The following is a 26,565-nucleotide window of genomic DNA, read 5'->3' as shown; positions in this document are numbered from 1 at the left end:
ACACAAATGTGTAAACTTGAGCATAAGCTTCTTATTGTCTTTCAATCAATGTATTTCATGGCTAAAATCATCCTGAAAGCATGGGTTGATTAATAGTTAATAGATTAAAAAGATTAAGATTACAAATAATAATAAGAAATAATGAAAAATAATCGGAATGTTCAATTCTGCAAGTCAAGTATTTTCCCTCTTGTCCCATTGTTACATGCAGTTAGCTCAAGCAATATCAACAGATGCCATACATCCAGAATGACTCATTTAGATAAGATGTTTGCAGTCAGATTGAAATTCTTCCCCTTACTGCTTTCTTTCACAAAGTCAAGGGACCCCAGGTGGCTAAGTGGTCTAAGGTGCTTGCCATTACAGATCACTTTCATGCAAGTGAGCACGGGTATGTGAGAAGGCTTGCCTTGCCAGTAGCTTTAGTCCTTCATCTAGTAGCCCTACATATGCTGAAATGGTGTGAAACCCACACAGAAACTAATGCTCAGCTATCATGGATCAGTGGTTCATCCAGTTTTTTTTTTTCTTCCATGTTCTTCCACCGCCAAATACACTGGAAGCCATGTATTACCTATCAAGTGTTGAAGAATGGCATTAAAGCCACAAAACAAGCACACACGAAGTCTGACTCTGTCAACCTGGAGTTAAGAAATTTTGTTTTGCAGGGCTTTACATGATTCACTGATAATTCATTCCTTAATCATAGTTGTGTTTCACATTTTTAGTTTGCCATCATAAATGAATCACACTTGAACTGCATTCCAATTGCTCAGATAACTGTGTTTATTGGTTCATACATGTATATGAAATTAAATCCAACTTAAAAGAAACGTTGCCACTGTTCAAGAACTTGCTACTAATCTTTAATCGAGATGGATTTAACATTCTTTTTGAAGGCAAGGATGTATAATAACTTTTGTACTTCAACACATCTCTTCAGTTGAACTACAAGCAAATCGGGTTATTCCACTTTGAGTGCTTAGCCTTTGTGAACTGGTATAATGGGTTCCTCCACAGCAGTCTTCAAAGTACTTAACATATCACCCTAACTATTGTCAGCCAATTAAATATGTGAAATGGTGGTTGTTTATCTCATACTGCCTTACCATTAAATTGTTTCTATGACAATTAGCTGCATAAACTGCCCCAAGGATTGTTTTATATAAACTCTTAAGAAGGACTGTTTACTGTTCGTGCATACTATGGGGTGGGGTGGGTCTAAGATTGTTTTTCAAAACCAGACCAAGTTAGGGGTTGGGAGTAAAAAAATGTTCTTTTAGTGTGAGATGTATCATATCGGGTATGAGTTTGTGCAAAGAATGAAATGCTTTCTCTCGCTGCAATGCTTTACAAAGTCAAACTGTATCCATCTGGAGTTCAAATTTAGGTTTGCTAGGCTTAGCTCGTTTTGCTAATGGCTCATCCTTTCCTGAATCTCTCTTGCATTTCAACACTTTGCCATCAAAATTGAATCATACTTTAACATAATTCCAGCTACCAAAATAATCATGCTTTCTTATATGGAGTTAAGTCTGACTTCTAACGTTACCTCTAATAACAGACAGGATACAAACCTTTATTAAAGATGGCTTAAACAGTCTCATTCAAGGAAATGATGCATAATAACTTTAGTTCTTCAAAACAAATCTCCCTGATTAACTAACTTAAAGTGAATTGGGTTGTTCCACTTTGCATACTTTACCTATACTGATTAATGTGTTCCCCCACTGCAGTCTTGAAATGACTTGACATGTCTGCCATTTAAGTAATACATAAAAAGGTGCTTGTTTACAGGGTTCCTATGCTACTGGGAAATCAGGAAAAAGTCGGGAGAAATGATAATTTTTTTCCTGACCATGAAAAGTCCTTGAATTTCGCAAATATTGATGAAAGTCGGGAATAACCAGGAATATTTCGCCAGCACTTGATGATGCCCAAAACAATCATGTAATTGAGTTATAACTAAACTGATCTCGAGTTAAATTTATCGAGTTCTAACCAGAATATTCGGAGGGTGCAGTATGGATCATTTGGATGCTTGCAATAAACATATATACTGAGTAAATGCAAACCCTCAGTGGATAAGATTCGTCTAGTAGACTTTTATTTTCAAAGTCAGCTCGATATCCATATCTTTCCTTACTTAGAAGGAAATGAAAACCAGTCTAGCATCACAAGAGGCCAACATGGTTGTGGCAAAGCTTAGCCACTTACCGGATGGCCTAGCAAACTTTAAACATTGTCAGATCGAGTGATACCTGCATGAAATCGATATGAAAATTACCTATTTTCTCAGAAATTGTGACTGTTATAATCATTGTGTCTTTAATCTGCTGAAGGACAAGATAAAACTACAGCGTTGAGGAAATGTGACATGGTACTCGTGATTTGAAATTGCTAGTCACATGAGTACACAAATCTTAACAATCTACATTTTCAAACGTTATTGAGAAAAAATAAATAAAAAATATTAAATGAAAGTCATATAATGGTTGTAATATAAATACAAAAACAAAAGAACACAAAATTTGCCATATTTATATATTCTGAGAACAACTTCAGGAGTTTTGTATCACATGACTATCACATTGACAAAAAGTATCAAACTTTCATTTAATATAATTGAATTTCTGTACAACCTTAAAAAGTAGTTTGTTATTGATATCACGTGACTATTGGACTTCCGATATCATCGTTTGAGATTTGTGAAGTCGTGACTAGTAATACAGTCAAATTTAATGCATTTAAATTTTCTAGGCCCACTGGTAAGTGACTACCATATGTTGCTACCACATGGTGGCAGCAAATTCCAAATTTTCGATATTACCTCACACCCAAATGTCCAAATATGAAATATGGGGTGGGAATATTTGGAGGAAACCCGGAGTTGAAAACGGACTGCTATTTGTTTTAAGCCCAATTTGTAGTCCAAACTATTGAAACTCAGAGCTGAGATACAGGTTTGGGGACTGGTTTAACGAATTACAAGAAGACAAGTTGATTTTACAGAAAATTCAGTCCTTGTTTATACAACAGTAAATAATTTTGAAGGTCTCTTGTAAATATTTAAATCAACCCTTTTGAAAATGTTTTTTAAATGATGGATAATTTAACCAGATCGTCTTAAGGAGATTAGGTTGTTTGAAAAATCTTGTTTGGGATTTTATTGGGTCAGATAAATTCAGGGTTAAACTCATTTTGTTGCAAGACATTGATTCTAGTTATTTGCATTTATTGTTTATTTTTATACTGTAATAGGAAATGTTTACTTTCTATAAGATATATATATATATATATATATATATGTATGTATGTATGTATGTATGTATGTATGTATGTATGTATGTATGTATGTATGTATGTATGTATGTATGTATGTATGTATGTATGTATGTATGTATGTATGTATGTATGTATGTATGTATGTATGTATGTATGTATGATGTATGTATGTATGTATGTATATATATATAATTCTTTAGAATTAAAGGTTTGAAAGGAAACAAAACTAATTTATGTTCATTATGTTGTTCCCACTTAGCAGACCGCTCCGGTGGCCTAAGTGGTTAGAGCATCCACCTTGGTTGTGGGAGGTCGTGGGTTCGATCCCTGGCCAAGTCATACCAAAGACTTGTAAAAAATGGTACTAACAGCTGCCTCGCTTGGCACTCAGCATTAAGAGGTTAGTGTTAGGACTGGTCAGCCTGGTGTCAGGATAATGTGACTTGGTGGGTCATCATGCTACATGTCTGCGGCATGATGCTCCAGTGCTACACATCACTATACACTGTCACACTGCAGACATCGTAGCAATATGACTGAAAAATTGTTAAAGCTATGTTAAAAATTCCAATTCACACACACACACACACACACACACACACACACACTTAGCAACATAACACAGGTCAGCAAAATAAAGTTAGAAATGTTATTCTGTACACTGAAATGACTTTACATGCCAGTTTATAGGAATATAATCAAACTTAATTCGTGTGATACATTTTTTGGTTTTGTACATGATCATCTTTTCTGACTTTGATGTTTTGGAGAGTCTTGAAAGAGAAATATCTTTAGATTTAGAAAATGCATGTTTTGTAATCTAAAATGTTCTTTAATTCCATTCAGTAATGGTTATATGTGAGCTTTGAAAAATTATTATCATCCTGGAAAAACCCTGGAATCGTATCTTTAGAAAAACATGGGAACCATGTGTTTATCTCTGACTGCCTAAATTTTAATTGTCACTGTGACAGTTGTCTGCATAAACTGTTCAAAGAATAGTTTTACATGAGCTCTTAGCAGAACTGTTCATACATATAGATATTTCTTGTAATCCTTAAAATGGAACAATTTCCAGGTCCACTTGAAAATATTCATATTAATGGTATCATTGGATTCATTAAAGATCACTATATCAGTCTAGTGCTGATTTAATATATGAATCTAGGTAAAGGTGATCCCCATCAGGTTAGTGGAATAATTAGAACAGCAGATGGTATAGAAGTCGACACTTACAATTAGGATGTAAGTGTAATGATACAAGTGTAGAAAGTAGCTGCTCTTAGTATTAATCTTTCATTTTACATTGATATATTCAAGTTTTTGAATGTGTAATTTAACATGTATAACTAATGCCTACTAATATGTCTACCAGTTAATGTCGGTAATGTATGGTAAATGAATTTTGAGAATTCTAGTACTTATTTTGCTTATTAGACTTTGTATTGGGTTCATTGTCATTTTTATTCAATTTTTTAAATATCTGGGCATTATATGCAAGTCCCTAATTCACTGTGAAATAAATGTAACATTTTTTGACATTTTGTGAGTTATATTCATCCTTTTTCTAGACTTGAAACTTCATCACCGGTCCAACAGCCAGCCATCATCATCATCATCACTTTCCCCCCCACCCCCTCCTCCACCCAGCAAAGCTTTGTTCTCATCACACAAAGGAAAGATAACTGGTGAGGGTGAGTTAAGAAGCAGTATGTCTTTCCCATGCCATGCCCTGCTTCACTTTTAGTTCATGCATCACCTTCAATGTATCTAATATTGTAGCATTCTATACTTCATTTTAAGTTGCATACATGTTGCATGAAGTAGTTTTTGCTCAGGGTAGTTGAATGCCAGTTTTGGAACTCGTGTATTTTATAGCTGCATTTCCATTGCAATTATTATAAAATGTTATGATGGCCATGTTTTAGAGAAAATGGAAAGTGTCAATTAACCTTACTTAATATCTCTAGCTTGTTACCTGCAGCTAATGGGACCCTGGCTATCAAACAAGACCTGGTGGGAGCATTTGCACAATGTTGGGACTAACATAAATATGTGAAAAGGTTGCTTGTGACTGATATAGTCTGAGAATCATGCAACATTACATGGTACAATTTGGTATGAATATTGGCACGTAGACTTGTATGGCTTTAGCTTGGTCTTCTCTAGTGTGGACATAGTTATGCTGCTTGTTGTGTAAACTTGTCTGACATTGCAGCTTGGAATGTTGCTTGCAATCATCATAGCTCAGGGACCTTTAACAAATTCCTAATTATGAACATCTTGAATTTGATGCGAATTTTTTTTTGGTGTTTTATCACATCTGCACCATTTTAAATAGAATTGTGACCCATGTCAATCAACTTGATACATTTTACTTGGGGCTGTAACTTGCGATAACACAGATTAGGAACCATTCAGGATATTCTGATGCAGTTTAAATTAAACATTTTGTATTGTTCTCCTTTACTGTTGTCAGTATTGTCATTATTTGTGTGGCAGAAAATCTTCCATGAAATAGAGGCAATGAACACACTTAAGATAATTGGCACAAGAGTTTTGCTTTAAGTGCCAATCATTTTTATTATGTATACACATATTATAGCCTTCAGCTTGTCCTAATTAAAGTAATCATCTTGTCATCAAATAAATCCATGTTCATTTGTCACACCTACAAGGTCATCAGAATAAATCCATGTTCAATTGTCACAGATATTTTAATGGGAAAATATATTTCATACAAACAGCCATGAAGTCTTTTTTTTTTTTAAAAAAAAAAAACTTGTTCCTATGAAATGGGGGAGGGTTTTTGTACTATTCCTGTCATCATTGTTTGAGCCCACCCATGTTAAGGCATGTACATGAACTGCATTTCATCCATTCTTTTTTCCTGGGTCCTAGACTACAGTTTGGAGTGGGTTTCATGACTTTATCCTGTGAGGAGGGTGCCAGCTTTGTATTAACATGCTATACATTCATGACAAGTAGTAGTTGTGTGATGAACCTCCCTCTGGTTTGGCAGATTTGCCAGCCCTAACACTTTTGCCACAAGTCTTACAGGACTGACCCTTAAAATACAGACTTAGGAAATCAAAGAACAAATTATGGAAATAGGATTGTTTGCGGTAAAATCCAGATAAAGCCTTGACCATGTTGGATGGGATTGGGGTTTCATATTGGATTCAGTGGAGTTGATCATGGAACCTGATTAACTTTACAGAAGTATTTAAGATGCTTTAAACTGCATATATTTTGTGATTCAAAACATTTGTATGATCAAGCTATTGCTGATTATTTTAAAATGGCATCCAGTAAGTGATAATTTTCAGGATGAAATGGAGAGTAAACCTATGTTTCAATAGTGCAGAAGAATAAATGGGAATATTAAGATTTTAGGGAGAAAAGCAAGTAGGGCAACATTTAGTGATTATTCTAATGGCAAGTAAGAAGATTGCCGTTGCCATGGCCCATGTGAAATTTAAAGTTTTTTTTAAGGAATGATGTCAGGTTGAGAGTTAGCACAAAGCCATTGAGCTTTATAGGGTTTGGAACTGGAGTTTGTGAAACTGAACTGAGGTAATTAGGGTCCAAGTAAACTTCACAAACATTTTAGTTGAACACGGTATTTACTGTTGCTGCATCAGTCTTGAATCACACTTGTTGGCTTAAAAATGTACATTTTCCATCTTGACTAACAATACATGCCATTTTGCTACACCATGCTGAAAACTGGTCCAACTTACAGAAAAAATCAACTGCCTTACTGAGAAGGCCTTATTGAGGTTGGCAGGTCTGGGATGGCCATGTGTCTGTCTTCTGTCCATCAACATTTGCTTGTTACCTCTCTGGAGGCCATAGTTCAAGTTCAGTTTGGATTTAATTTGGATTTAACTTGAAGTATATGCTTATATCATAAAGATCTTTGACAGACCATGCATATTAATGAGGTTATCTTGCATCCAATTGGTTCTTTTGGTTACTATTTTAAGCCTTATTTCGGATAGACTTTGATCAAACTTGGAATATGTGTTTCTATCATCAAGCTCTTGAATACATTTAGTAGTCACTGAGATCAGATCATGACAACAATTAAATCTTGCATCTCATAACAGATTGTTGCAGGCCACATTTATTTATCAGATTTTAATCTGGCTGGGAATATAGATTCATTGGATCAAGCACTCACACGAATAAAGTAATGAGGAAAATCCACAGATCTTAATGTGGTGAAATTGAATCTTATTGGCTGAACTTATCACTCTACAGACTATTTTTTAATCCAGTTTCAAGTAAACTTTGTAGATTTATTGAAATCATCCAGCTGTCAATTAAATTTTATTATGAACATGTTCATAAAATTCTGTATTGTTACAAATAATTGCAAATCCAAAGCTTTGTATTTAATTACAGTTAATTTAGCATTTCAGATGCATCTATTGAGAACCACGAGTTTGAGAGTTGAGTTTTTTTTCCCCATGCAGAAATTATGAAAACCAGTTTTTAAGAAAATACTAGAATCAAAAATGGTTAATATGAATTGAACAGTTCATAAAAATAAGCAGAAATAAATCCTTTAGGGATTAAAATGAATAATCTGTAGTTTATAAATGAAATGAGTATAAAAAAGAGATATTATTGTAGAGACTACAATTACAGGCTAGCATAAACTGTGTGTAAATTTTGTAATTAAAGGCAGAATTTCATTGTGCAATTATAAACGTATGTTTGCAAGTAACTTTTTATGAGATTTTGCTTTATAAAAAATGTACAAACCAAGTTATAATTTTTATGTGAAGTGAATTGTTTCTGACATCTTGCCACATTTGAAATTCTTAAATACTCAGAAGCATGGTTGATATGTTTGGTGAAATTGACTGTTGCTGGTAATGCTGTGTTAACTCGTTAAACACATCAGGAGGTAGTAGCCTACTGCCAAGCTCTGTAGTGTCAAGGTCATGTATGATACACTAAAGTGGGTGGTATTATAGAAAGGTAGACAGTTGTAACTCTACAATGATACCAAAAAATCTGGACATTCTAGTTGAACTACAAAATACAGAGGGAAAACCAAATTTTTTGTACCTAAGTTTTTTACACCCAAAATTTGCTTATGGTCTGAATCTGATTTTGTGTCCGGATTTTAGACTTTTTGGCCTCAGATCTAAGGCAGACCAGTCTGAACTGCAAACAGACAGACAAACCTTTGCAAAAAGTAGGATAAGATGGGTATTTGGAATAAAGAGTTGTCTCGATACAAAAATAGTTGGTCCATTAAGCAAAAAAAAGGCTCCAACTTTTACCCTTCTGCTCATGTGCGAGTGAAATAGCCAATGAAAAATGCTGTTTCTAGCACAACTTGGCATTAGGTTAACAACAAATCTCTTGGAAGTCGATGTATTAGGATGAATTCAGAAATAGCCCCCAAAATGTGTTTCCTACTCGCATTTCAGGTGAAAATGGGGAAAAAACTCCAGGGGTTAATGAGTTAAAGCTTATGAAAGATTGTTTATATGTTGTATGTATTGTGCATTATTGTATGTCATTTTATAATCAGATGCTAATTTGATTTTTTAATTTTATTTTAAGCGTTTAAATTTAAAACATACCCCAATATGCTTTTCGTTTGAAACACTTTCAGATTTTATTAAGAGTAAAGAAACATGTGACCAAAAGAAAAAAAGGCTGTGAATGGTAATTTCAGTTCGTGTGAAAGACATTTGAATCTATAGACCACAAATGAAAATTTTGCAAACTTCACTTTCAAGAACTTGTACGACTTCGGGGATTGTGCATATTAATTGTCTCTATATTTGAAAAAAAATCTTGCTAGACACTAGTAAAGCAGATCAATTTGCTATGATTTATAGTTACAGCATAATATAAGCTGATTCAGTGAAATGGTCAACTATTAAGTTGCATAAGTGAAGTGACAATATTGGACCCATACGGACCATTTCTTGCATTTAATGTGTGACTATAGTTTCTGGGCACCATTTATTCATATTGTTTTACCTAAAATCATGAAATTTGGTGAGTGATATGAAATTTAACATGATTTTGTTCCAATCTGATATCAAATATGGCCACCAAAGCAGGCAGCTAGAAAATCTTGTTGCCACCCATCTAGACAGAAATTCATTTTGAGATCGAGTTTTCACCAGTAGATTGTTGTGGGATTTAAATAAAAATGCTGATCTGACTTGCAGTCTGGCCACCATGGCAGTCATCTTTTTATTGCTGCTACTTCTAAATCTCAAGTCATATAAACAAAAGTCTAATTATGATGTCAAGTTGGTCCTGTAAGAAAATGGTACCAATCTTGCCTGCAATATGGCCAGCACTGCAGCTGTTTTCTGCTGCAAGATGGAACATCATAACAAGATTGGGTTTTCACATGAAGACTTGTTTTAATGTCTGGTTGGTTCTAAATGAAAATGACACAGTTCTGTCATCCAGTATATACACCATGGTGGCCATCTTGAAAATCTTTGTCACTACTACTCTGGAATGGATGGTCATATCAACATAGGTTGTTGGCTAAAAAGCTTCTTGTGATATGTAGTTGGTTCTAGATGAAAATGGTGCCCAGCATACATACAATATGGCTGCCACAATGAATATAATGAAGATCTTGTAATTCTCCCGAATAAACTCGTGTAGGCATGGGGTTTTCACCAAAAGTATTCTTTAGGTCTCTAGTTTTGTCCTAAATGAAAACAGTGCTGATCTTACATCCAGTATGGCTGTCGCAGCAAATAATTGTGAAAATCTTATCATAGAAGAATATTGGAGATAGTTTGAACACTTGGCAGATAGAATGAAGAAGTGGTCTTACCTTGAATTCCAGGGAAAAAAATTAGGACAGTTTAGTATCAGTGCCTGCAAGGGACAGTTTTTTCTGATTTTTTTTTTTGGTGATATGTAGTTGATCCCAAATGAAAATGGTGCCACTTACACAACCAATATGGTCATCTTTCAAATCTTGTTAGGCTGATCCTGCTGAATGAATGAGCATATCAGCATGGTTTATTTTTAAACTAAAATACTTCTGTCTAGTTGATTCTAAATGAAAATGGTGTCTCTCAGACATCCAATATGACCACCATCTTGAAAATCTTCTTATCACTATTTGTTTTAAATGGTGTTTTCACTTAAAGATGTCTTGTAATGACAGGTTGATTGGAAATAAAAAGAATTCTGATCTGACTTCTAATATGCCCATCACAATGGACATCTTGAAAGTCTCGTCATTAATACTTCTGTATGACTGGGCATATCAGTATTGTGCTTGTACCAATGATGCTAAGTTGGTCCTGATTGGAAATGGTGCCAGTCTGATATCTATGATAGCCATCATAGAATTTAGTTTTAAAATTCGGCTATGGTTGAAGGATGTCAGCTGTGGCTTAAACACTCATTTGCTAAAAAGAAGAAATCACTTGTTTTAAATTCTGAAAATCCCTTTTAGCCAGTAAAGCTTCAGTCCTCCATGGGCCTTTTTTTTTTTTTTTTTTTTTTTGGCATTTTTTAATTATTTTACTATTCCATATTTAGCCAAAAAGGTTTCCTAGGTATGCATTTTTATAAAAACAATTGTTTCATTCTTTCAGTTTTGAATTGTGTGCTTTAAGTTAATTTCTTCTGCATTATTCATCCAGAAGTCATAAAGCTTGATAATTGTATGCATCACTATTCCACACCATTACAACCAAAGAAGATCATTGTTACCAATATTTTGTGCTATACTGACAATAAATCAAACTGAATGATCCAAGGTGTGGACATAGAAAACCTGGTTTTCCCCAGCAGTGAGGAATAGATAGTTGAGTTTGTTACCTACTTTAGTTCAGGCTCAAAGAAAAAATGAATTAATTTCATAAATAGTATTCTCAGTGCCAGTCACACACATTACCACATTGGGAAGTAGTTTGTAGGTAATTTGCTCTTGCATGCCACTATTGCCCATTGATGTGTTTAAAGGTGAATGGAATGGATAGTGGCAGGAATAAAAAATGATGGTTCAGCACTTAGAACAGTAAATCTATAATAATTGTGATTGTTTGATGTCCACACAGGCACAGGATCACTTATGCAAAAGGCTCTTCTGTGCAGTACATTTGTATGTAGGAATAAATATACATTATTATCACAGTTGAAGTTGTCAAAATTTTAGGAAAAGTCAGCCGTGTACCTGTTGATCCCTGGGGTAAACCATCTAAGGGAAATTAAATTGAATGTGAACCTGAATTGCTTTGTTGCAAGTTCACACTTGCCACCCCACCCCCAAGGGGTATAAGTGTGTTACGAATATAAGGTGGCGCTCTACAGTTTCGTATTTTCCATAGGGTTAGGATTTTAAAGAAAAAGAATTTCCCTGGCTTTCCTCACTGGTTATAGTGGCTTTTTAAAAAAAGACCTTGTATATCTTGGGTATAATTAAAAGAATCTTTAATTCCCTTTATTTTGGTGTATGATTGATGGGTGTACTATGGGTTATAGAGTATACAGCTTGGCCTTACTTCAAATGTGCACCTTTCAAAAAAGTGCTAGCTCTACTTGGTCATTTTCACTTCCTGAACTTAAGAGGTAAATTGTTTAAAAAGGAGCAGATGACAATTTTTACATTTTGTATATTTGGTAATTCATTCATTGCACTTTCAGAAGCTGGTATTGTCTAGTCTGGCAAAATTCATTTTCCCTATTTTAATAGCTGCTATGTATAGTGTACTTTAGACTAATTCAGGCTGATTTTTTAACACAAGGGAGCAGTCATTTTAGTTAGCAGTGTGTTTAAATCATGTAAAATTTCCAAAAGTGCAATATCCAAAGAAATATCATCCACATTACGTTACTGTAGCATATAGGTATGCCGACATTCTCTCCATTGTGCATTTTTTAAATGCGAACTACTTCACCTTACATACGTCACTCTCTCTAAAGTACATATTAATTGGTGAGTGCCCCCTAAGCAGCAAAGAATTGCAGTCTGAGCATACATGCCATAATTACAGAAAACTGTACAAGAATTTTAGTTATTTTATTTACCTGGATATGCTGTTAAAATTCTTGCCACAAATCGGCTAAATCCATGTGGATTTGTATGAGAACACGGACACAAAACAGAATGATAAATTATTTATACACAACATTCACTTTAACTAGTCGACATGTTAAATATTCACTGAAGGGTCGTAAAGTCAAGTCCATGCATTCTGAACACTGTATTACATCATGGGTGAATTCCTCTTTCAGAATTTGTATATCACTTTAGATTTGTCCTTTTCCTAATGCAGCACACAATCCCTCTCCTGTACCATGTTTCAGTCAGTTTCAGTCGTATAACATCCATGAGTCACATCAATGAAGCACTTTTCACTTAATATTTGGCACCATATTTTTATTTTTCACTATAGACTGGTCTGCTACTTAAGTGTTTATCAAACTATAATGAGTCTGTAATACATGGTTTCAAATTCAAGAAACCTGTTTGTTTTCTTGGAAACGTGTACATTTACTACAAATAGAAAATAAGGAAACTGATGTAAATGGCCAACTGTTCACACAATTGAAAATATAAAAATAGTAGATGGAGGTCTATGATGGATAAATGCACAGCAGCCAATTATCACATGACACAAGCCTCAAACTTCAGTCCTTGGTCTCTGTCTCTCTTGCTCCTGACATCGTCTGATATGTTTGGTCAGAACTTGGAAACGTTTTTTTACTTGAACTAAATGGGTACACTCTTGCTAATTTTATTACCCAGGCAATTATGAACGAGTGAGTACCTGAGTACTTTGGTACCCATTGACAGTCTTTGTCACAGTAATACTGTCTTCATTGCTAGATCATGTTGAATTGTCAGCATTAGAAAATCGGGATCAGTACAAGATGAAGTAGACAGATGTAAATGAACTTTCCCTAACTAATGTTTTAAACTCTGACTGCTTACGGATTTTTGCAGATAGTTGCTAAGTAAGCACTTGATTTATAGTGGTTTCTCTTGAAATCTGCTTTATTGAGTGATACCTTGTTACTATTAATGTATATTACCAATTTTATGAACTCTTTCCCTACCACTCGCACACATATATCCACTGCATAATGTGTCTTGCCTCTGCAGTGATATATATTTGCTTGTAAGCAAGCACTGCTATCGCCATAGCAGATGTATCTGCTTACTGGTCATGTACCGTAGACCTTGGTGACGTATACATCAGCTATGTATGTTCATGTTACAGATGATTTTATTCGTCTGTACTGGGCATTCAAAGGATATTCAACCAGTCAAAATAGAGTTACAAACGAAGGTTTATGCTCTGAAAGAGATTACGTAAAAGTGATTTTTTTAAAATATAAAAAACCCGCCATATTGAATGAAATAACTGTAGCTGAAATTAGCAACTATAGAGCAAAATCTATGAAACAGATGACCAACGTTTGGAAAAAAATGCAGAATGAGGTGTGCAAGCTTAGTCTTTGTGTACCACTTAACTGTTTTTAGAAATATCACCAACAGCCTCTTCAGATTTAGTAGAATATAATGACTATTTAAACATTTGTAAGTAATTGTGCATACAAATTTGACAGAGGAATAATGGCAAACAAATTTTAGTGTTACAGATAGTGTTCTGCATTCAGTTCATCAATTTTCCTGTCATTCTTGTGGAAATCAGTAGAATAAAAGAATCGCACTGATGAAAGGTGGTTACAGCTTTTATAATTATATGCATGGTTTTAGTATATAATTGAGTCCATTATAAGGAAAATATCTAAAACAATTGACCCATATTCCCAAGTCATTGGCTAAATTGTAATCATTTGGGTAGAGCAGCATCAGGCTCTGATAGTCTGCCTCTATACCAACTCTGGTAATGACCTTGGCAGCTAGGCAGAGCAATGAGTCATGAAAACAGCAGTGGTAGTTGAAGACTAAATGCTTATACCATGTTTTGTTTTCTTCATCATTTTTAAATGGGGTGGATGTTGGGGATGTGTGCAATTATGTCCTGGAGAACAGTTTAAAGTGTGCACATAAAAGCATTGAAGATTGTACTTGAATATATCATGTTCCAAATACAGTTTCCCAGAAAATTTTACTGTGTAAGTTTTGTCTAGAGAAGATGGAAAAGTTAGATATGTTATTCTGTACACTGAAATGACTTTACATGCCAATTTAATAAATATTAAAACAACTGAAGAAATACATCATTGAATGAGTTGATATAGAATTTGTCACATGCTTTTTTGAAGACTTGTTTATATCTCATATTAGCATGATAATAAATTATGATATTTAGAAAACATAACTTGCAATAACTTAACAATGAATTTGCATGTGCTGTTTTCGTTTTTTTATTGTATTGGTTGTTTAGACAGATTATATCAGAGGTGCACATCCTTTTTCGACCAAGGGCCAGATTGCATTTTCTTGGACCATTCAAGGGCTGCAAACACTAATTTCTTTAAAATAATTACTGTTCACGAGCCAGATTTCTGTTTATGTAATATGCCCTGAGATCCGGACAGAACACGTTCCTGGGCCGGATCCGACCCACGGGCTAGGAGTTGTACACCCCTGGGTTATACAAATGCTGTATGTTTGTATGTATGTAGATGGATAGATGAATGGATGAATGCTTCATTGTTAGTCTTTTTATTCAATAGTTGACATTCGGATAATTTAACAGTACATGTACATATTGAAGTAGTGTAATGTTTAATAGTATTAGTAGTAAATTGTTATTCTGAGGGAACAGTTTATCCTGTAAAAAGAGGAATACAGCAGTTGTAAAAGTCATTAAATGGTGAAAGCATTACAGAATGTGTGGAACCACCAGTTTAAGACTTGGGTTCTTTGGTAAATATTCATCCATGCAGTGCATTTGATTTGCATCATGACATAACAATTTATGATATATTTTGGAAATGGTTTATAGTGGTAATTCAGGAACTTTGAATGTTTAAAAAAATCTTGTTGCTTTTTTGTGTTACATATATATGTATTAGTGTCTAATGGCAGCATAAAAATGGATACCTGTTGCCAATTAAATGAAAAGGTGAATTGCACTAAAATCAAAGAAGAAATAACCTGCCTAAATACATCTTAACATGAAATAACAAAGTATAAATATGAAGGCACAGATGTTAAAATTCTATAAAATGTATTAAAAAAATAAAATGTAAAGACAAAATAAAATTAAAAAATATATGATGCACATTTTTTTATATTGTGTAATTGATTCAGTATATTAAAAGTGTTACGATTCATCGTGATAAATAAGCATAACTTTTCTCTTTTCTTTGTCAGACAAAACACCAGAACAAGCAGCATGCAGTACAACCCCAAGTCAGTCTAACCTGCAGACATTCCAGCCCTTGGGATTGCCTCACCCACAGGTACCCTCCCAGCAGATGCCCCAACTAGGTTTCCATCAGCCCCAAGGAGTGACCTCTCAGCTTGCCAATTTGGCCTGTCCTTCAGGACCTCAGCATCATCTTCCAATGATGGCTACCCCTCAGCAGCAGCCACCAAATGGCCTTGGTGGCAGTAGAATCCCCTCCCTCATGTCCATCCCCACATTTCCTTCACAACAGCTCCAAGCTGCTTTGGGACAAACAGGACAACAGAATGGAGCTGCCACACCATCACTAGTGGACACAGCTTCCAAGCTTCCTGCTGCACAGCCACAGATCAATAACTTCTATCCAAGTAAGATTATTTTTGTTCTAATGTAGGCTTTCTTATTAAAACCATCACAGTATTGTTAGTAGTAATACATTATCTGCTACGGATGCATTGCTGTCTCTAAGTCCCCAATTCAAGCTAGTTATTTTCTCCAATTTGTATGGAACATTGTACTCTTTTCTTGGTCTTTTGTGCTCTTACATGAGTGTCCGGATGCTCTGCAAAATTTGTCTTTGATTTTGACTTGGGGGATTCTTTTAGCACAAACACGTCTTTTAAGGTTTTAGTTCTGATCAATTTCTTTCTAGTCTTTGTTTTAAATGTATGATCCTATTCATTATATGAAGCAGTTTTTTTTCACCAGCAAAGTGGTATCAACCCATCTTAGTAATGATGTCTGGGTAGGTACAGCTCTTCTTTATAATGTGGTAGTCAGGGTCCATTATTGCCCACTGCCATATGTACTGTATCCCTTACCCTATTTTAGTTCTATTAGACCAGGAGAGCTTAATGGATGGTGTGTCATCTCTCTCTGTTGGCATAAGTCAGTTACTATTAGTCATAGACTAGGAGAGCTTATGGGATGGTGTGTCATCTCTCTCTGTTGGCATATGTTAGTTACTACTAGTCATAGACTAGGAGAGCTTATGGGATGGTGTGTCATCTCTTTCTGTTGGCGTAAGTTAGTTACTACTAGTCATAGACCAGGAGAGCTTATGGGATGGTGTATCATCTCTCTCTTTTGGCGTAAGTTAGTTACTGCTAGTCATAGACCAGGAGAGCTTATGGGGTGTGTCATCTCTCTTTCTCTGCTGGCAAGCTACTTCTTCTTAAACTACCTGGTGATTTCACTGAAACTTTAAACACTAATTAACCCCATGGCATAGTTGATTCTTAATAAAAATGCTGTTGGTCTGAGATTATTTTGTTATCAGCACTTATACTGAATGGACGGTCATGTCAGCACAGGATTTTCACAAAAAGTCTTCTTGTGATATCTTGTTGGTCTTCAATGAAAATTTATGGCCACCATGGCATTCATCTTGAACATTTTTTTATTGTTACTAAAAGTTGTATTGACTTGGGATTTTCACCAGAAAACTTCTTATAATGTCCGGTTAATCCTAAATGAAAGTACAGCAGTCATCATCCTAGAACAGAGGGTCATGTAATGTCAGTTGATATTCAGTACCACAGCATCCACTTAAAAATCTTATTCACTTTACTCCAGAAATGCTGCCAGGATGTGTGATTAGGGCTTTCTCGCAGAAATGATCGAGCAGCATGCATCTTTTAAATCTTAGTGGGGTAAAGATACGGGAAGTTGTCTGTGGTTCCCACAGTTTATCTTAATGCATGATTTTTTAAAATATTCAAAACTTGGAGGCATTCCAGTTGAATAGTTTCCTTGAGAGTATAGTAAATTGATCTATCGATTGGTCATTAAGAAAATGCCTAAAGCTTTACGAAAGTCAGCAAAATGTTAAGATCATCTGCTAAGGACAAAACTAAGAAGTTTGCTGTTAACTAAACATAGCACAGAAAGCGTGATAGAAAAATAATTGGCATGTGTTTTATTACTACAGTTTAAGCCTTGCAAAAAACCGATACACAGAAATATCCAAGGAACAACATACATGAATTGCAGACAGTTGTGTTTTGGATATATATCCTGAACACTAGTTCCTTAATCTATTCATACTGGCCTTAATTGCAGCAGTTCTGACTACTTAAAGAAACTACTTGTTAAAGGGGATTCAGTTCTGGAAGTTAAATTCACACTATGCAGGAGCAGTAGTGTAACCACAGACCTTTGAAACTATCATTGTAGTAAGAAAATGTAAGAATATCTGAGAGAAAAACTAAACAAAATCCTATCATATTTTTTACTTCAGTTTCAACGGTCTGTAGGCTGACATCTAAAATAATAAACAAACTGATGACTATACAAATGTGTGTGTGGTCCAGTAAATTATTCTCGAGCTTCTTTTAAGGGGAGTGATAAGCAGCAAATAAGAATATTTACCAGCTGAGAAACAGGTATGCAGCTACTTAGTACATTTATTGTCAAAGAATTGATGCAAAATTATTAAATGTTTGTTTTAAATTGGGTGTTTCTATACCATGTGTTAATGTAGTCACTCGTCTACCATTTGGAACAGTTTAACAGTAGGTGAGGGGGACCTCTACTTAAATGATTTCTGACAGCATCTCTGCTACTCCACCCACATAGATGGTCATATCAACTTGGGTTGTTACTTAGGTAATGAACTCGAAATACGAACATCTGTGTAAGCTCACAAGCAGGAATGAGATGACAGATACATACTACAATAAATAAGAAAATCTTCAGTTGTTTTAATATTTATTACAGATTTTGAGGAGGGTGGGATGTCTTACTGGTAGTGTTCCTGGATTGAATGTTCATTAACACATTAACCCCTAGCGACAACTTAACGGGGCAGGAGGTAGTAGCCTACTGCCGAGCTCTGTAGCGTCATGGTCATGCATGATACACTAAAGTGGGTGGTATTATAGAAAGGTTGACAGATGTAGCTCTACAATGATACCAAATAATCTGGAATATCTAGTTGCACTACAAAATACAGATAAAAAACTCAATTTTTGGACCTGACTTTTTTCTATCCAAAATTCGCCTGTGGTAGGAATCCGATTTTGTGTCCGGATTTTAGACTTTTTGGTCTCAGATCTAAGGCAAACCAGTATGAACTGCAAACAGACAGATGAGCCTTTGCAAAAAGTAGGATAAGATGGACATTTGGAGTAAAGAGTGGTCTCGATAAAAAAAATAATGGCTCCATTTAGCAACAAAAAAAAAAAACAACAAAAAAATCCAGCTTTTACTCTTCTGCTCATGCGTGAATCAAATAGCCAATGAAATGCAATGTTTCTGACACAACTAGGCAGTATGTTATTGAGAGATCACCGGGAATTTGGTGTTTTCGGATCTATTCAGAAATGGCTTTCAAAATGTGTTTCCTACTCGATTTTCAGGTGAAAATGACAAAAACCTCCAGGGGTTAATGTGTTACCTGTTACTTATTCAACACTAGAGCTGGGTACAACGAACAAATATGTACCATTGTATAGCACAAGTATATTTAAGACCAACATCTTAACCCTTTCACCATTTTATATCCATTATATCATTTGAAGAAAGAAAAGAAAGATCACAGCCAGCCCCCACCCCTGAAAAATGGTCAGTACCTTATAGCAGGTTATTTTGCTAGGTGTATGTTGATTCTTGTTTAAACTGCAATCTAAAAGCTGTATAGTGGGACGATTAAGCTTACACTGTAGCTCAAACACTGAAAGATATTGTGCTGACATAGCAGAGCTTATTGAAAGGAAGTATTGACATTATTGATATGAGAGGCAGAAAGTGGGTGGGATGACTACCCACGGGCAAATTATTTATATGGGAGGGTCAGTATTAAAGAAAACACTTTATATGCAATGAAAAAATATTTATTGAACTTGAGAAAGTACATAAAACTAAATAATTTTGAACAGAAAACAACTACTCTCCTGAAAATCTTGGGATGATTTGCAGTCTTGCAAAGAAATACATGTTTTAAACACATTAACATGTGCTTCTAAATAGAACCTGCATGTGTCAGATATAAAACATATTTGCTGCACATGACCAGTAAATAAACTCAGATGGCCATTTTATAACTTGACATATCAGACATTGGATACGAGGTGCCCATAATTATCCCATGCAGTTGTTTGGTCATTGTGTTTTTCTGATTGTCTAAACAATTGGTAGTCATCAAGCACAAGACGAAAGGAGTAAACATTTGTTTTGTAGACTTGTCAAAAATTCCATCATTGAATGATAGAAATATATTGTGTGGCAATATATCAGCATATATAAGATGTTCAGAACAAAATATGTAGCCTAGAAGCAATATCTAGCTTTTGTCATCATCATCCAACTCTTATTTTGGAACCGAATCATATCAGTCTTGACCGTCACACTTACTGGAAATACCTCATAAACAAGTGTTGTGTATTTTCAAGATAGTAAGTCTGCATGTTGTCAATTAATTAAAAAAATAGAAGTAGGGTGGTATAGAGCATGGTGTTTTGTGACATTTTATAGTATAGTTTCTGAAGGAAAATATCATTTTCATAAATAAATAGAAAAAATTGAAGGCGCCTGGGAGAATAACACTACAGTTAAGGCAGCATCAAATCCAAAATGAAAATGACACATTTTCTGGTACATTTCATAATTCAGTATATCATTTTTTGTTTTGGAGAGTTTTCATTTTATTGTAGCTTGATATTTTATTTTGGGATGAATTAATCAGTATAGAAGAAGGTTTGCTGAAGGACTTTCATTTGTTTATTTTAGATCTGAATGGCCATGTGACAGGGTTACCACAGAACTTCCCTCCAGTAATTCCTCCTGCACCAAACCAGCAGGGAATTTCAACAGCTTCTCCTCACCCATTATCTCAGCCTGCCCCCCAAGCTGCTTTGATATCCGCTCCACCCACTCAAGTGCCTAACAATTATGGTAGTATAAACTTTGGTTCTCTTGGGAGCAGTGGAACAGTGGCAGGGGCTTTCAGTGGATCTGGGGCTGTATGTGCTCAACAGCAAGTGTTTGATTACAGTCATCGATCAGTGTCAAGTTTTGGAACTGTACCCAACACAAAGCAAACCTTACCCAGTCACCCTCATCCTCACCATGTCTCCCAAGGAGACACAGGATCTCGGTCACAATACTCTGGTTACAACAACAGTTCTCACTCCAGCCAGAGCTACAGTTCCAATCAGCATCATCAGACCCTCTCACCATCCTCTTCACAACGACATCCGTGTAGAAAAAAATCGAAACATAAGAGACACTCGTCTGGTGGAGACGCGCATCATTATTCATGATCTTCATCATTGTCATTATTTTGTGTGTTGTAGGTTATGGGACACACGTGAAACAGGCAGCCGAATCATTACATAATATGTATGACTTCTTTTTTCATTTTGTTTTACATGTTGTAGACAGAATTAGGATCGACTTGATTCTGGTATTAAGGAAGTTTTTATTGCTCATCGTTTGTTAAATACCTGTAAATACTTGTATATGCTGTAATTTCTCATCCTTGTTGTCATGTAAATATTTGTAGATATTTAAGCCAACCAACAAAACAGATTATTTTGTTTACTTTGGTAGTTTATTCTGTATAGCATCAGAGATAAATTTGAGTGTAGTAAAATAAAAACACATAGTACATGTATTTACCCCATCTGAATGTATAGATTTGTGTACTTGTGTATGTAGATTAGACCAACACACATAATACATTTCAGATAGTGAAGTAGCTTGTACTGCAAAATGGCAAGGACTGCACCTTTTTATTGTGCCATAATTTTGCAATCTCGTTGCCCCTTTTCATTGTCATGGAAATATTGCAAGACATTTTTCATTATCATTTACAAAACTATTTGCAGTGAGGTAACAAATATTTTCATTGGCCTTAATTATGTTTTAGTTTTCTTGACAGTGATAGAATATTTTTTTAAATTGAAAATATAAGGATATGATTTCTCTGAAATTGATTGCCTTATTTAAAATTATGTACTATATTTGTTTTATGTAACCTGAGCAACCTGCATTATGCATTAAAACAGCCATTTTATCCTATTTATGACTTTGAAGACTAGATGCCGTTTTAGACATCTTTTAGACTTTATAGCTTGGTAATCTTTATGGTACAATACATATCATGTAACAATACATTTTGTTTCTTCACAATCTTCATTGGATCTGCAGATCATTAAAGTTTGATTATTTTATATCACTTTATAAGTGACCTATTATCTTTTAAGAAATTCAGAATATATGGTTTACACATTACATTTTATTTGGAATAACAAAATATTAAATTGCAAGAGAACAGACGTCTAACTGCTGATTGCAGATATTGAAATCTTACTCTGAGTAAATTGTGAAATTGCACACGGCTTACAAGGTAAGCATTATTTGAGAATTGCAAATTTACAAAGATACTAAAAAATTACAGCCTCTTTATAAGTTGGTTACATTTTTGTCAGCACTAAGTACACATTGTCTTAGATCCATTCCTCTAGAGAGCTAGGTTTGCTAGTATTTAAAAAAAAGGTGCAGGTCTTTAATACAATTATTTATCTTCTTATGCATCAAAATCTGATCACCATTTGACTCTGAATAACGTCAATGAAAAGGAGGTTCGCAAGTGATGCACATTTTGAGGACAACCCTATTTTCTTACTTAAATGTGTTCATAATCAATTCAGAGTTTATGTTCATCTTCTTTGCATACAAGAAACATTAATAATTACCACACACACACCAAAACAAACCCTTTCCAAACATGCACATCAGTATCAAACAATATATTTTTTATTTGTACACTTTTAAAATTGTATGATTTTACATGGATGTATCATTTTCTTTTTTTCTCCACATCTAGTATAGAATGAGTTGTATGGTTCTGAAATGCCCTTGATCTCAGACAGTCTATGATATTCTATATATCAAATATTGAAAAGTACTTGTATAGGAAATGGACCAAGTTGCATTTGTCAATAAGGATCTAATCTTGAATCCGTACAGTTTTGCTGCTGTTGGCATTAATTCTAGTACCGGAGTTGTGAGGCAAAGTCATTAAATGTTCTGATAATTTGTTTTGCAGTACTTAAATCTTGTGAACGTCCTAAAATATACTGCAACATTGCAACTTGTCATTTGAGTTTTATCCCAGTGCCATATGTTGAAAAGGGGCTGTAATTCAGTCTAAATGTCTCGTTACTCATCAAATCACAAATTTCATTTCTGCTCATTAACTGTATGAAAGACCTGGTGGATTTAAATTTGATTTTATAAAGCTTAATATCAAGAAGACAGAGATCAGATTTGATTTACAACTTTTCCCCATAGCTAGATTTAAATGGCTTATGACCACATTTTTATATTAAGTTTGCCTTGCAGCAGGAATTTTCTTTCTGCATATTAACCTTTGAATGACATCATGGAAGTAAATCAGATTTGTTCAAGGCCCAATATCAGGATCTATATCTAGTTTGATTTTCACAGTATTTTTATTTTTCAGTCCAATTATTAGTGTTGACTCGGAAGAACATAGAAGCTACAATATGTTGATTCCCCTTTATATTGTTTGAAGGGCACCTTGGAACATTGTCAGATTTAATATGGGTCCTGCAATATATATAAATCAAAGCATGGTCTGAATTGATTTTTGCATTTTTAATGTCAAACTTGATTCGAGTTTCTTTAACAGTTTGATTCAGATGGTCATGACACTAATTATCTTCAGCCATACCTTGTTGGCAGTGCCAGATGTAATGTTTACATCTTGTTTATGTAATGGTTTGACAAGACAATATTTGGTACTGAATGATGAAGGAAGAAAACCAAAACCCTATTCAGTGGATGGTGTGTGGTTTAATGCCATTTTTCAGCACAAGATAGTTTAAAGTATACATGGTGGCCAGTATAACTGGCGGAGGAAAAACCAGGGGAAGTCCTAGGAAGAACCACCAACCTACGAGAAGCTACTTGCAAGCTTTTTTACATGCACGTTAGCCAAGCCAGAGACTTGAACTCCTGCAGAAAGAGATGAGATGGCAGTGATCCAGAATGGTGAGCGCTTTAGACCACCTGGCCATTCGCAGCCCTTGTACTCTGTGGAAAACCATTTGTAGCATGTAGTCAACAATAAACAGAAATAGGCTTTCCAAGTATTAATGAAAATGGACTTGATTTGGGCTATTTATAGGTAAAATTTGAAGCTTCTGATGTTGCTCGAAATGGTTTCACTAATTGTGATAAAATCTCCAAGAAGTGTTTTTGTCTTCAGACTTTTCATTATTCAAGTTTTTTTTTAGTGTGCTTTTTTTTCTGGGGTTTTATTTCTTTTTCTTTTTTTTTTTTTCTATTGTTGGATAAGGTTGTTAAAGCACCATTAATTAATTATTGTTGAGAAATTTTCTTAGAATATTCACAATCCTTTTCGTTGATCCAGTCTACATTCAACAAATAAAAGTGGCATCAACATCTTGAATACTGGATTGATGTTGAGGAATGTTTTTGTCCAAAATAAAAATGTACTCTTGTGCACATATATCATACCAAATCTTGAGCAGATAAAGCTTCAACAGCTCTTGCAAGGAAAGAACAGTCTATAATATCACTTGGCTTGAGCTGTGATTGAGCACTCAAACTGAGGGTGTTACTTAAGTTGTAGCATTCTTTGAATGTATACAAATTTCAGGGATTTGTGGTATATTAAAGTTTTGATTGTGCAAGTCCGCTAAAGATTAATTTCATAATCCAATTCATTACTGTGTAATGTCGAGCGTTAGGTGCTGTGGACCAAAATTTGATTGTTTACTTATTTTTAGAATCAGAGGCAAGAAAAAGTTGTATGTTCAGACTTGGCAAGGTATTTGAGTTGTATCATTTGCTCAAATGATGGATGTTTCGAGTTGTTACAGATTTACTGTATACAAAAGTAAATTTGAAGACATCAACATTCAGAATTAATCTGTGCTGATCATACAGCTAGGCATGTACTACTTGATTTCTGCTGACTGACATTATTGTGTATATCTTGGAATAGGTATGATTTCCTTGTCGGAATAGTCTTGGTTTCCTTCTCTCACCTTTCAGGAGATTAGATGTCATGGGATAGATCTTTAAAAAAAAAAAGTCTGACATCTTGTTTTCAACATGTAAACAGTAGAAAATTCTGTTTCCTCATTTACAATACCTCATTGCAAAAGACTTAAAAATGTTTCGTGTCTGTAAATGACCATTACAATTTAAAAAATTTGCTTCTTTCATACAGAGGTAGGGAGGGTGTCAAACCCTTCTGTCACTTTACTAGTTTTGCTATAGTTCATGTCTTCTTGTACTTTATTGGCAATGTCATGCATCATTATTGCGAGATATTGTACAGTGGGGTTGTATATAGTGTGTACAGATAAAGTTAGCCAGTGTTCTGTATTGTGCCATAAGTACAAGCCACAGGCTATCACAAGATGTAAACTTCAAAAATAAAAAAATGCAAATTGACTATGGTTGTGTCTGGTACTTTTATTTTTCTTAGTAAACATTGACATCATGATTTCTACCTGTTTCAGAATTTTTTAAAAATAATTCAAAACTTAAAAACAATGGTAGATCTATCGTGTCTTGCAAGACCACCCAGTAGAACAAACATCAGAAATTGTCAACTGCCATTTTCTTTGTACAAAACTCCAGTCTTATATATATGCATAAGACTGTTGATGAGGATTGAATAGCTTGAAGGAAGCATTGGACAATTACTGCAACCAATTTTCCAATTTAAAATGCATTTTTGGACTTGTGAACCATTTTTGTAGACATTGTTGTTAACCTAGTTATCTCCCTCTCGTATTAGGTATTTACTACATCTGGCAGGTAATTAAGCTGCTGGACAAGAAGATTACTGTTATTGTCACTAACAAATCTGTCTTTGCCAAGTGTTTTGTATTTAGTATTTCGAGTGATTTCTAGCCCCTCTCACAGTATATAATTACTCTCTCTCTCTCTCTCTCTCAAAGTAGATAAATTTAAAAACTGTAATGCAAATTAAAATATATAAAATGGTCATTCCTAACACAAACATGATATTACATGATTAAAACAGTACAGAATATAACGCACGCAGTACAATCGATTGATCCTTGATCAAGATCACTCAAATTTAGGACCATGAAATAGAAACCAGTCACAAGACCTAGTGTCTGAGGAAGGAAGTACATGTCATAAAGAAATATACCGGAAAGGAAAACAAAGGGACAAGCTCCAAGGACATTGTGAGTACGACATGTCAGAAAATAATAAGATGCAAAGAGCAATGAGCAAACCCTGAACAAGAATAATAAATACTTTGGTTCTTCAAATTCTTTTTGATTTGATACAGAAACAAACATCCACACTATGGGGGATAGGAAACTCGTCAAAGCCTTTGGAACGTGATCAGTGGATTATAGATAGGTATGACTAAAATATGCAATGAAAAAAATGGAAAGCAATGAAAATAAAATAAGCTATGGAAATGTTTTTTTTAATTAAAATTTTCACTGAAAAATAAAAGACCTTTTAATCATCAGATGCGTACACATCTTTGAATTGTACAAAATAAAATAGAAGTAATTTTCAAAACTGAATATAATTGTATGAAACGTGGCCTTTTGAGAAAGCATGCGATCGTTAGCAAATGTAAACTGTCACATTAAATGATGTTCATTGCAGATTTTTTGGATATTATATAGCTTTAATGATATGGAAATAAAAGTATGCAGTGGAAATTAATTATTTTAGGTGTAAATGATTTCTTTGAGGAAGATTAACAAGAATTATCATCGGGTGCAAATTCTAAGCATTTTGCATAATGTAGAACCTCATGAATGAAGATTCATAATTGACTTACTTAAATATAACATTACTTTAAACATTGAGTTTAACTGTAAATGGTTTTTTGTTGTTATCTGTTTGTGTTGTCATTGTTGTTGATTTGCCAAGGAATCAT

At 34.6% G+C, this 26,565-nt stretch overlaps 1 protein-coding gene across 6 annotated transcripts in view; it reads left to right on the top strand.

The window, feature by feature from the left end:
* The window catches only part of LOC149788525 (uncharacterized), a 182,008-nt gene extending 156,926 nt beyond the window's left edge, over positions 1-25,082 (top strand). For 4 of the 6 annotated variants that reach the window (XM_089974539.1, XM_089974538.1, XM_089974536.1 and 1 more), the window contains 3 exons: positions 4,857-4,979; positions 15,596-15,997; positions 20,358-25,082. In XM_089974539.1, the coding sequence (XP_089830665.1) occupies positions 4,857-4,979; positions 15,596-15,997; positions 20,358-20,890 (1,058 nt within the window). In that variant the 3' untranslated portion in view covers positions 20,891-25,082. The remainder of the gene's footprint in view (positions 1-4,856; positions 4,980-15,595; positions 15,998-20,357) is intronic. The other 2 variants (XM_089974537.1, XM_089974540.1) reach the window with 2 other exon arrangements.
* The last annotated feature ends 1,483 nt before the right edge of the window (positions 25,083-26,565 follow it).

The sequence above is a fragment of the Sinohyriopsis cumingii genome, chromosome 11, assembly GCF_028554795.1.
Source record: "Sinohyriopsis cumingii isolate HCF-2022 chromosome 11, ASM2855479v2, whole genome shotgun sequence".
NCBI lineage: Eukaryota > Metazoa > Mollusca > Bivalvia > Unionida > Unionidae > Sinohyriopsis > Sinohyriopsis cumingii.
The sequence above is the reverse complement of the archived record's forward strand: the minus strand, read 5'-3'. Positions and strand labels throughout refer to the sequence as shown.